Genomic DNA, 13069 nt, shown 5'->3' on the forward strand with positions numbered 1-13069 from the left:
CAATTTAGTGTATGTAAACGTATGACCCACTGGAATTGTGATACAGTGAATTATATGTGAAATAATCTGTTAACAATTGTTGGAAAAATTACTTGTGTCATGCACAAAGTAGATGTCCTAACCGACTTCCCAAAACTATAGTTTGTAAACAAGAAATTAGTGGAGTGGTTGAAAAACAAGTTTTAATGACTCCAACCTAAGTGCATGTAAACTTCCGACTTCAACTGTAGCTTGCTGTTGGCCAATGGTACATTTTCAAAGCAATAGGCTACAGCCATTGAGTATCGCTCCATGTGTGGCAAAAGTTAGGAGATATCTAATCAATGGAAGAAGGTATTAAAAGTATTAAAAGTTGAAGGAGAAGGATAGGCTACAACAACCAACAGTCAACTTAATATTATGAATGGAGTTGTTGTTATTTGTAACTGCAGGATGAGAAAGCGCATGCACTGCAAGTTAACTTAGCTAACTAGCTTCTCTCGGTTTGATGCAGTCAAGACAGGTACTACGTAATCAAATTTGATGATAAATAACCTAGCTATGGCAGCTATTAGTCTACTATAGCACAAGTCGGCTTCTGTCTCCCTGTTCTCAGTCCCTCCTCCCTGCTCACTGTGTCACTCCCTCACAGTATGGCCCTTCCCCAGTCTGCAAGAGCTGCACCTCTCTCTCCTCTTGCGCTTTATCAGCGGTCCAAGACCTGTGAAGACCTCTACTTGACACCTAACATCTTCTCAGTGTTTTTCCTTGTTCTTTCGACCCTGCCGCCATCTTTCTCTTGTCGGTTTCAGCTTAGTGTTTTTCAAGAGGACAATGACCCAACACACCTCCAGGCTGTGTAAGGGCTATTTGACCAAGAAGGAGAGTGATGGAGTGCTGCACCCGACTTCAACCCAGATGGAGTGCTGCACCCAAACTCAACCCAATTGAGATGGTTTGGGATGAGTTGGAACGCAGAGTGAAAGAAAAGCACCCAACAAGTGCTCAGCATATATGGCAACTCCTTCAAGACTCTTGGAAAAGAATTACAGGTGAAGCTGGTTGAGAGAATGCCAAGAGTGTGCAAAGCTGTCATCAAGGCAAAGGGTGGCTACTTTGAAGAATATAAAATATATTTTGATTTGTTTAACACTTTTTTGGTTACTACACGTTTCCATGTGTGTTATTTCATAGTTTTGATGTCTTCACGATCATTCTACAATGTAGAAAATAGTTTAAAATAAAATAAATAAATAAATAAAATAAAAACCTTGAAAGAGTAGGTAGGTCCAAACTGTTGACTGGTGCTGTATATCCGAAAATTATTAAACAGCCTAAACATTAACTTGATCAAATAAGCCCCACATACGTTGACCTGCTCTCATTGACCTCCATACAAAAAAAAAAAATCACTAGTTGGTTTGCTCATCTCACGCAGAATAATTTCCCTCGCTTCGCCTCTTCCCCTGCTCAGGCAGGGCACAGATGATCCATTATATTGACCAGATATTCAAGTGGCCGCTCTAACAATGGAAAGAAATGTATTCAAAGTCCGGAGGAGGCAAGATCAGGTGGGACCATTCAAGCCAATGGTGGTTTTTCTCAAAATTGCCGGGATGTCACATGTCCTACGTATATCAGTACACTCGTAACAACCTGAGCATTATGAAACTTATAGTCGATCAAATAAACCACACGTAGCAAATAAGCCATTCAATTTTTTGTTAACCAAATTCGACACTCTCTCATTGACCTCAGTATAAAAACTCCTCGGTTGGTGAGCGAAAAAAAGATGCCACATTCAGGAGAAAACTGATTTTGGGCTCAGTTATCCCACTCGCTTAGCTTCTTCCTCTTTGTACGAGGCGAGGCAACGAGGGTGAATTCCTGACAATTCACGCTGGGTTCCTAGCCATAGAGAACAAGTGGCTGCTAGTGGCAAAAAGGCCGTTTTAGTATTGGTAGCGCCAGAGGGCTTCCACCATGCTTCCGCCATTTTAAAGTAGTCAACTCGTGGGTATTCCTATGGGTTGTAGCCTCAATGGCTCTACCCATGCTGTCACAGACGCATGCAATCTGGTTTCAGAGCTGGTCATGGGTGTACCTCAGCCACGGTCAAGGTCCTAAACGATATCATAACCGCCATCGATAAGAGACATTACTGTGCAGCCGTATTCATCGACCTGGCCAAGACTTTCGACTCTGTCAATCACCACATTCTTATCGGCTGACTAAACAGCCTTGGTTTCTCAAATGACTGCCCCGCCTGGTTCACCAACTACTTCTCTGATAGAGTTCAGTGTGTCAAATCGGAGGGCCTGTTGTCTGGACCTCTGGCAGTCGATATGGGGGTGCCACAGGGTTCAATTCTCGGGCCGACTCTCTTCTCTGTATACATCAATGATGTCGCTCTTGCTGCTGGTGATTCTCTGATTCACCACTACGCAGACAACACCATTGTGTATACTTCTGGCCCTTCTTTTGGACACTGTGTTAACTAACCTCCAGACGAGCTCCAATGCCATACAACTCTCCTTCCGGTGCCTCCAACTGCTCTTAAATGCAAGTGAAACTAAACGCATGCTCTTCAACTGATCGCTGCCCCGCCCATCCAGCATCACTACTCTGGACGGTTCTGAATTTGAATATGTGGACAACTACAAATACCTAGGTGTCTGGTTAGACTGTAAATTCTCCTTCCAGACTCACATTAAGCATCTCCAATCCAAAATTAAATCTAGAATAGGCTTTCTATTTAGCAACAAAGCATCCTTCACTCATGCTGCCAAACATACCCTTGTAAAACTGACCATCCTACCGATCCTCGGCGATGTCATTTACAAAATAGCCTCCAACACTCCACTCAACAAATTGGATGCAGTCTATCACAGTGCCATCCGTTTTGTCACCAAAGCCCCATATACTCCCCACCATTGTGACCTGTATGCTCTCGTTGGCTGGCCCTCGCTTCATACTCGTCGCCAAACCCACTGGCTTCAGGTCGTCTACAAGTCTCTGCTAGGTAAAGCCCAGGCTTATCTCAGCTCACTGGTCACCATAGCAGCACCCACCCGTAGTACCCGGTCCAGCAGGTGTATCTCACTAAGCAGCAGGTCATCCCCAAAGCCAATTCCTCCTTTGGCCGGCTTTCCTTCCAGTTCTCTGCTGCTAATGACTGGAAGAAACTGCAAAAATCACTGAAGCTGGAGACTCATATCTCCCTCACTAGCTTTAAGCACCAGCTGTCAGAGCAGCTCACAGCACCTGTACATAGCCCATCCAACTACCAACTACCTCATCCCCATACTGTGTTTATTTATCTCGCTCCTTTGCAACCCAGTATCTCTACTTGCACATTCATCTTCTGCACATCAATAACTCCAGTGTTTAATTAGTATATTGTAATTACTTCGCCATCATGGCCTATTTATTGCTTTACATCCCTTATCTTACCTCATTTGCACACACTGTAAATATACTTTTTATTCTGTATTATTGACCGTATGTTTGTTTACTCCATGTGTAACTCTGTGTTGTTGTATGTGTCGAACTGCTTTGCTTTATTCTTGGCCAGGTCGCAGTTGTAAATGAGAACTTGTTCTCAACTAGCCTACCTGGTTAAATAAAGGCGAGAAAAAAATATATGATCAAAATAATGGCACAGATACAAAGATGAGTCCTCTATCTCTATGGTCCCACCTGCTCTCTCCTCCTCCCATCTTTGAGATCATATATTTCTCGTTATAGTGGGCACTCGACTATCTTGTCAATATAATAGATTGGGCTCTCCAACCCTGTTCCTGGAGAGCTACCCTCCTGTAGGTTTTCGCTCCAACCCCAGTTGTAACTAACCTGATTTAATGTATTAACCTTAAGCATCTAATTATTAGAATCAGGTGGGCTAGATTAGGGTTGGAGTGAAAACCTACAGGACAGTAGCTCTCTAAGAACAGGGTCCTGTAATAGATCATCTTTGGCAGGGGAACACAACTGTTTACCCAATATTGGGCATGTTTGAGTGGTAAGGTGAAAGCAACTGAATGTAGACAAGTAGAAGTCAGGGGAGGTGCATCTCAGACAGCCAAAACTTCATGACCTTCGATGTTGGCGCAAATCAGTCATGTTTAACAGCATAGTGCAACACACTTTGAAAGGCAGAGACCATTCCATTGAAGTTTCCCAATCACTCACAGCTGGCACAAAAAATATATACTTTAAATGTTGGAACCTTGATGATCACTACATTGTGTTAGTTAGTTACATCAAATGTAGCCTACAATGTAACAATTTCTATCAGCGGGCTACAATGTTACTGTTATGGTTACATTCGGGATACATGCTCATTGGCATCTTTCCATTAACTAAAAACGTTCAAGATAAATATGCAGTCAACCCGTGGGAAAGAAATATGTTGATTGTTGCGGTGGGAATTGTAGTTCTTCTGGCCTTCCCAATGTTCTCGCAACATTACCGTGACGTTGTTGCAACGTGATATCATGCGCTGGCTGTGGACTGCTTGATAACCACTTCCGCTTTTTTTCCACGCAGGTCAACATTTGCGTTTACCTAGAAAGACAGTAAAGACATTGTAGAAAGGTTTTTGTTGGTTAAAACTCACGTTTAGAAGATCGACAGGTTGAGATATTTATGGAGCATAATAATGGAGATACTTCTAGCTGGTCGATGCAGCGACGAATGGAAGGTTTGGTCAACAAACACATGGCAGACATAGCACTAGAAACACTCCAACAGAGACTATCAGCTGTGTCCGAAGAAATGAACCATCTTGCGGAACATGTCTCGAGACGCTCGGAGGATGTTCCCAAGTATGATATTCCAAGACGCACAGATGTAAACTTTGACGTTGAGTCACTGAGTGCAACATTTAGCACGGGTAGTGTTGGGGAAAAGTTGGCGATCCCCGGCACCTCATCATCAGCAGGTAACGTTTCACCCTTGCTTGATTAACTATAGTTGTGTTTTTAAAGTGAATTTCCTACTTTGTTTTGTATTTTCTTGGAAGTAACAAGTATCGGGGAAAAAACAATAATTCCCAGGATTGACTCAGTTGTGTGACCAATCAGATTCTCAGGAGAAACATAGTACCCCAGGCTACATTTCTAATTGGCTGAAGAGTTACAGTAGCCAATGAGACTCACTCGATGTTTTAGATTGATGGGGAAAATGACTACAGCTCGGCCTGTCACTGTTCCAAAATGTGACACAAAATACGACAAATCAACAAACTGACATGTCAATTCAATAAATTCTTGAAATTCTATTGTTTTCTTCTTCCAATTCTTAAGAAAAAACACTTCCTTGAAAATAAGAAACATCTTCATAGAATAAAACATGTTTTGTAGTCTCCAGCTGAAATTAATAGTCCCTATGCTGTAATCAAATAAAATTATATTAGTCACATACGCCGAATACAACCGGTGTAGCCCTTACAGTGAAATGTTTACTTACAATCCCCTAACCAAGAATGCAGTTGAAAAAATATGAATAAGAAATAAAGGAACAAGTAATTAAAGAGCAGCAGTGAAATAACAATAGCAAGACTATATACAGGGGGTACCGGTACAGAGTCAATGTGCGAGGGCACCGGTTCGTTGTGGTAACTGGTAATATGTTCATGTAGGTAGAGTTATTAAAGTGACTATGCATAGATAATAACAGAGAGTAGCGGCGGCGTAAAAGAGTTGGTGGGGGGCAATTCAAATAGTCTGGGTAGCCATTTGATTTAATGTTCAGGGGTCTTATGGCTTCGGGGTAGGAGTCTTTTGGCTTGGGGTAGAAGTCTATGACTAGGGTGGCTGGAGTTTAACTATTTTTAGGGCCTTCCTCTGACACTGCCTGGTATAGAGGTCCTGGATGGCAGGAAGCTTGCCACATTGATGTACTGGGCTGTACGCACTGCCCGCTGTAGTGCCTTGCAGTCGGAGGACGAGCAGTTGCCATACCGGGCAGTGATGCAACCAATCAGGATGCTCTCGATGGTGCAGCTGTAGAACCTTTTGAGGATCTGAGGACCTATGCCACATCTTTTCAGTCTCCTGAGGGGGATTAGGTTTCTTCTATTGGCCCCTACCTTGACCCTGTGTCATCCTAAATCAGTTTCTATCCACTGTTCCTCAGAGACGGCTGCCCAGCGTAAAATCATCTCCCTGCTGGTGGAGATTAAGGAGGAGCAGCAGAGACAGTGGGGCGTTTTGAGGCAGATGCAGGCCAGGGTTCAGGGCCAGAGCTTTCCGGTGGTAGAGGAAGAGGTGGAGGCTCTAGACATTGACATCCCACTGAGGACCATGGAGCAGCTAGATGACACAGAGAGGCACCTAGAGGATGCAGGAGCACAGAAGAGAATGGTAGGTGGACCGAGTGACCCGCAAAGGCTTGAACCAGTGACAAGCACACTACCTAATGTTGTAGTATAATACTGCTAAATAATGGGAAGTGATTGTGTTATAAATGGTGTATGTGTCTATCTATGACAGGTGTCTCACCTGTCACGAATGGGTGGGGCCACGTTTGATGATGCGGTGCGAAGGCTCATGCAGGCAGTGCTATCTTTTGCTGTGGGCTCTGAGCTCAACTGGGTGGGCCGAGGCCAGAAAAGGAGCTTCAGAAACACCCGCCTCCAAGGGGTTCTCTTCTGTAAGTACCGGTATCATATCTTACACATACTGTTAGGGTTGGAGAGAGGGATGCATGATGCAGAAAGATCAGTCTCCATAGACATTTGGAATGTAAACCACTCACTACTTCTCTATCACCGTAGGTGCTCTGAAAAGAACCCCAGTGGGCAAAGAGGCCACACATCACCAGTTTGCAGACGTGGTGAAGAAGTGGCTGCGGTTCGCCCCATTCAGACAGGGAGGGAGTGGTCGACGGCATTATAAACCACCTGTTGACTTCCTGTGTCCAAAGGAATGTGTAGATCTGCCTACACATCAGCCTACACACCCACAGTAACTCACAATCAGCTTATTACATATTACAAAAAATACATGCTATTTGAATGTGAATACATGTGGTTTGGCCCATGTTACTTCATACAGGGCCAAACCTGTGATCTGCTCAAGTAACTTGGACACCCGCATAAATCATGCAACGATGTAAATCACGTGCCAAACTCATTCCAAGGAGGGTAGAGTGTCTGTGTGTTTTCACTCCTCCCTTGTACTTGATTGATGAATTAAGGTCACTAATTAGTAAATAACTTCAGTCACCTGGTTTTCTAGGTATTAATTGAAAATAAAACATAAAAACCTGCAGACACTAGGCACAACATGGAATGAGTTTGACACCCCTGATGTAAATTGAAGATGTATTCTCAAAGTCCAGTTTCTCACACAGATCTCAAAATTATGCCCACAATGTATATGATCTCGTATAAGTCTCCAATAGAGTCACATCCCAAGATGCTCCTCACATCACAGATCTGTCAGGTGTGGTTGGATGTTTGTCCCTGAGTAATTCAAACCAAATACTGCTGCAAAACCTGTTGATGAAAGTTGTGTATTGCAGTTAATGCTTTGAAGGTACTGATTAGAAAGCTTTCCGGCATATTTTTTACCCCACTAATGAGAGTATGTGCAAATATACACTACTATTCAAAAGTTTGGGGTTACATAGAAATGTCCTTGTTTTTGAAAAATCACATTTTTTGTCCATTTAAAATAACATAAAATTGATCAGAAATACAGTGTAGACATTGTTAATGTTGTAAATGACTATTGTAGCTGGAAACGGCTGTTTTTAATGGAATATCAACATAGACGTACAGAGGCCCATTATCAGCACTCCTGTGTTCCAATGGCACGTTATGTTAGTTAATCCAAGTTTATCATTTTAAAAGGCTAATTAATAATTAGAAAATCATTTTGCAATTATGTTAGCACAGCTGAAAACTGTTGTGTTGATTTAAAGAAGCAATAAAACTGGCCTTCTTTAGACTAGTTGAGTATCTGGAGCATCCACATTTGTGGGTTCGCTTACAGGCTCGAAATGGGCAGAAACAAATGATTTTCTTCTGAAACTCATCAGTCTATTCATGTTCTGAGAAATGAAGGCTATTCCATGTGAGAAATTGGCAAGAAACGTAAGATCTCGTACAACGCTGTGGACTACTCCCTTCACAGAACAGCGCAAACGGGCTCTAACCAGAAGAGAAGTGGGAGGCCCCGGTGCACAACTGCGCAAGAGGACAAGTACATTAGTATCTAGTTTGAGAAATAGACGCCTCACAAGTCCTCAACTGGCAGCTTCATTAAATAGGACCCACAAAACCCCCGTCTCAACGTCAACAGTGAAGAGGCGACTCCAGGACGCTGGCCTTCAAGACAGAGTTGCAAAGAAAAAGTAGATATTCTATTAAAAATCTGCAGTTTCCAGCTACAATAGTAATTTACAACATTAACTATGTCTACACTGTATTTCTGATCAATTTGGCTGTTAATATAGGCCATGAACATTGCAGTTTGTAGTAGGTCTATGACGTTTTCATCCTTACGAAGACGCAGGCTTCCGGGTCATTCAGATGACCTCTTTCTGCACATTATTTTTCTATATAACTGAGTGAGTGAATGTTAGAGACACGAAAGCAATTTACTATATGTTAAAAAGTAATGTCTATATAAGCTTATTTCTTGTAACAACCATCATACATTGTAAATATCCATAAATTGATATTTGTAAATACATATTTCTCATTCATTTCTGTTTCCTTGTTTTGTAATGAAAAAATGTGTAATTGGGGTACCAGGCCAAACTGTTATAGCTCACTGACATTGATTCAGGTATGGTTTTTGCTGGGCACTGAGAAACACACACAAGGGCATTTTTAAAGAAATAGCTGTGTTTCTGGTTGTTTCTGGTGAATTTTGAAGGGAAAATACATCCAAAACAGGCCTGATAATTTGGTCAATACACGACCGTTCAAAGTTTTTAGAACACATACAGTTTTTACATTTTTCTTTATTTGTACTATTTTATACATTGTATAATAATAGGGAAGACATAAAACTATGAAATAATACATTTGTAATCATGTAGCAACCAAAAAAGTGTTAAACAAATCAAAATATATTTTATATTTGAGATTCTTCAAATAGCCACCCTTTGTCTTGATGACACTCTTGGCATTCTCTCAACTAGCTTCACCTGGAATGCTATTCCAACAGTCTTTAAGGAGTTCCAACATACAGTTGAAGTTGGAAGTTTACATACACTTAGGTTGGAGTCATTAAAATTTGTTTTTCAAACACTCCACAAATGTATTGTTAACAAACTATAGTTTTGGCAAGTTGGTGAGAACATCTACTTTGTGCCTGACACAAATAATTTTTCCAACACTTGTTTACAGACAGATTATTTCACTTATGCACTGTATCACTATTTCAGTGGGTCAGAAGTTCACATATACTAAGTTGACTGCCTTTAAACAGCTTGGAAAATTCCAGAAAAGGATGTCATGGCTTTAGAACGTCTGATAGGCTAATTGACATCATTTGAGTCAATTGGAGGTGTACCTCTGGATGTATTTCAAGGCCTACCTTCAAACTCAGTGCTTCTTTGCTTGACATCCTGGGAAAATCAAAAGAAATCAGCCAAGACCACAGATTTTTTTGTTTTGTTGTAGATCTCCACAAGTCTGGATCATCCTTGGGAGCAATTTCCAAATGCCTGAAGTTACCACGCTAATCTGAACAAACAATAGTACGCAACTATAAACACCATGCGACCATGCAGCCACCATACCGCTCAGGAAGGAGACGCATTCAGTTTCCTAGAGATGAATGTACTTTGGTGCGAAAAGTGAAAATCAATCCCAGAACAACAGCAAAGGACCTTGTGAAGATGCTGGAGGAAACGGGTACCACAGTAATCTATATCCACAGTAAAACAAGTCCTATATCGAGTCCTATAAGTATCTACAGTATATTACAAAAGTGAGTACACCCCTCACATTTTTGTAAATATGAGTATATCTTTTCATGTGACAACACTGAAGAAATGACAATTTGCTAAAATGTAAAGTAGTGAGTGTACAGCTTGTGTAACAGTGTAAATTTGCTGTCCCCTCAATAAGACAACACACAGCCATTAATCTCTAAGCCGCTGGCAACAAAAGTGAGTACACCCCAAAGTGAAAATGTCCAAATTGGGCCCAAAGTGTCAATATTTTGTGTGGCCACCATCATTTTCAAGCACTGCCTTAACCCTCTTGGGCATGGAGTTCACCAGAGCTTCACAGGTTGCCATTGGAGTCCTCTTTCACTCCTCAATGATGACATCACGGACCTGCAGGAGGCCTACAAACCTGACTCAGTTACACCAGCTTTGTCAGGAGGAATGGGCCAAAATTCACCCACCTTATTGTGGGAGGCTTGTTGAAGGCTACCTGAAACGTTTGACCCAAGTTAAACAATTTAAAGGCAATGCTACCAAACACTCATTAAGTATATGTAAACTTCTGACCCACTGGGATTGTGATGAAATAAATAAAAGCTGAAATAAATAATTCTCTCTACTATTATTCTGGAATTTCACATGCTTAAAATAAAGTGGTGATCCTAACTGACCTAAAAAATGGAATTTTTACTTGGATTAAATGTCAGGAATTGTGAGAAACTGAGTTTAAATGTATTTGGCTAAGGTGTATGTAAACTTCCGATTTCAACTGTATGCTGAGCACTTGTTGGCTGCTTTTCCTTCACTCTGCGATCCGACTCATCCCAAACCATCTCAATTTGTTTGAGGTCGGGTGATTGTGGTAATCTGATGCAGCACTCTATCACTCTCCTTTTTGGTCAAATAGCCCTTACACAGCCTGGAGGTGTGTTGAGTCATTGTCCTGTTGAAAAACAAATGATAGTCCCACTAAGCCCAAACTAGATGCGATAGCGTATTGCTGCAGAATGCTGTGGTAGCCATGCTGGTTAAGTGTGCCTTGAATTCTAAATAAATCAGTGTCACCAAAGCACCATAACACCTCCTCCTCCATGCTTCACGGTGGGAACCACACATGCAGAGATCATCTGTTCACCCACACTGCGTCTCACAAAGACACGGAGGTTGGAACCAAAAATCTCACATTTGGACTCCAGACCAAAGGACAAATTTCCACCTGTCTAATGCCCATTGCTTGTGTTTCTTGGCCCAAGCAAGCCTCTTATTATTATTATTGGTGTCCTTTAGTAGTAGTTTCCTTTCAGAATTTTGACCATGAAGGCCTGATTCACACGTTCTCCTCTGAACAGTTGATGTTGAGATGTGTCTGTTACTTGAACTCTGGGAAGCATTTGTTTAGGCTGCAATTTCTGGGGCTGTTACCTCTGCTGCAGTGGATAAGTTCATTAGAGTTATCTCTGGGTCTTCCATTCCTGTGGTGGTCCTCATGAGAGCCAGTTTCATCATAGCACTTGATGGTTTTTGCGACTGCACTTAAGTTCTTGAAATTTTCTGTAATGACTGACCATGTCTTAAAGTAATGATGGACTGTCATTTATGTTTGCTTATTTGAGCTTTTCTTGCCATAATATAGACTTAGCCCTAGCCCCCCCCACCTTGTCACAACACAAATGATTGGCTCAAATGCATTAAGAAGGAAATAAATTCCACAAATGAACTTTTAAGAAGGCACACCTGTTAATTTAAATGTATTCCAGGTGACCACCTCATGAAGCTGTTTGAGAGTGTTCAACGCTGTCATCAAGGCTACTTTGAAGAATCTCAAATATTAAATATATTTTGATTTGTTTAACACTTTTTTTGGTTACTACATGATTCCATATTTGTTATTTTATAGTTGTGATGTCTTCACTATGATTCTACAATGTAGAAAAGGTTCAACATAAAGAAAAACCCTTGAATGAGTAGGTGTTCTAAAACTTTTGACAGGTAGTGTATATCCCAACCACAACTGAAATACAAATACGTTCTGTATTACTTTAAAAGATCGGTCTAACACTTTAAGTTCAGAAAGTCACAACCAAACCACTGTTTTAACTCAATTTACATGTTATAACCCATTATTCCTATTTGTGTATCCTTCACTATGCTTAGGATGTACTTTTCTACGACGCGCTGTCGTTCACGTCGATCCAGAGCATCCCAAACATGCTCAATGGGTGACATGTCTGGTGAGTATGCAGGCCATGGAAGAACTGAGAAATTTTTAGCTTCCAGGAATTGTGTACAGATCCTTGCAACATGGGGCTTTGCATTATCATGCTGAAACATGAGGTGATGGTGGCGGATTAATGGCACGACAATGGGCCTCAGGATCTCGTCACGGTTTCTCTTTGTATTCAAATTACCATCGATAAATTGAGGAAAACACTTCAAGTGCTTATGGAACATTTCTCGAATCTTTTATTTCAGCTCACGAAAGATAGGAACAACACTTTACATGTTGCGTTTATATTTTTGTTCGTATATTTAGTAACTTTGCAACTACTTATTACTTTTCAGCTACTTTGCGACTACTTAGCCCTAACCTTAAAACCTTTAACCTCAATCCTAACCTTGACCCTAACCCCTAGCCTAGCTAACGTTTGTTACCTCGCTAACATTAGCATTAGCCACATAGCTAGCTAACTTGTGTTACAACAAATTGGAATTCGTAAACAAATTATGCGTTTTACAAATTGATAACATATTGTACAAATTGCAATTTGTAACATAATGTACGAATTATAATTTGTAACTTTTCATCCGAAAAGGATGATGGAAATCCACAAATTAATACCATACAAAATATAACATATCTTACAAATTGGAGTTCCCTGGATTTACTTTTACTATGTTACATCTACCCCCAAGTGCAGGTTGGGGAGACAGCCACTGCCTCTGACTGGGGAGAGAAACAGGCTTGCTTGAGCGGACTGCCTGACCTTAATAGAAACAACCCTTCTCTAATTCTGTAGCCTACTAGAAATCATATATTTTAGGGTTCATAATACTACCAAAGTTGTATTTTGAGAAATAGCGTTCACTCACGAGATGCACATTTCTTCACTTTGCAAAATAAACTTTCTCCATTTGATTTTTTTACATTTTCTCTATCATTCTTATTCGTGCCTATAAA

The 13069-nt window shown here is 41.1% G+C and overlaps 1 protein-coding gene across 1 annotated transcript; it reads left to right on the plus strand.

The window, feature by feature from the left end:
• Nucleotides 1–4264: 4264 nt before the first annotated feature.
• On the plus strand, nucleotides 4265–8694 carry LOC118400286 (uncharacterized). Its single transcript, XM_035796982.2, has 4 exons — nucleotides 4265–4921; nucleotides 6118–6344; nucleotides 6474–6633; nucleotides 6758–8694. Exons 1-4 carry the CDS (start codon nucleotides 4627–4629, stop codon nucleotides 6949–6951), a joined length of 876 nt encoding a protein of 291 aa, XP_035652875.1. The 5' UTR covers nucleotides 4265–4626; the 3' UTR covers nucleotides 6952–8694.
• Nucleotides 8695–13069: the final 4375 nt, after the last annotated feature.

This window comes from Oncorhynchus keta, chromosome 2 (genome assembly GCF_023373465.1).
Source record: "Oncorhynchus keta strain PuntledgeMale-10-30-2019 chromosome 2, Oket_V2, whole genome shotgun sequence".
Lineage (NCBI taxonomy): Eukaryota > Metazoa > Chordata > Actinopteri > Salmoniformes > Salmonidae > Oncorhynchus > Oncorhynchus keta.

Bases quoted from the DNA above. Each gene is read 5' to 3' on its own strand.
- LOC118400286 (XM_035796982.2), top strand. From the start codon at position 4,627: ATGGAGCATAATAATGGAGATACTTCTAGCTGGTCGATGCAGCGACGA. The intron at 6,345-6,473 runs GTAGGTGGACCG...TATCTATGACAG, and splicing joins CAGGAGCACAGAAGAGAATG to GTGTCTCACCTGTCACGAAT. The intron at 6,634-6,757 runs GTAAGTACCGGT...CTATCACCGTAG, and splicing joins CCTCCAAGGGGTTCTCTTCT to GTGCTCTGAAAAGAACCCCA.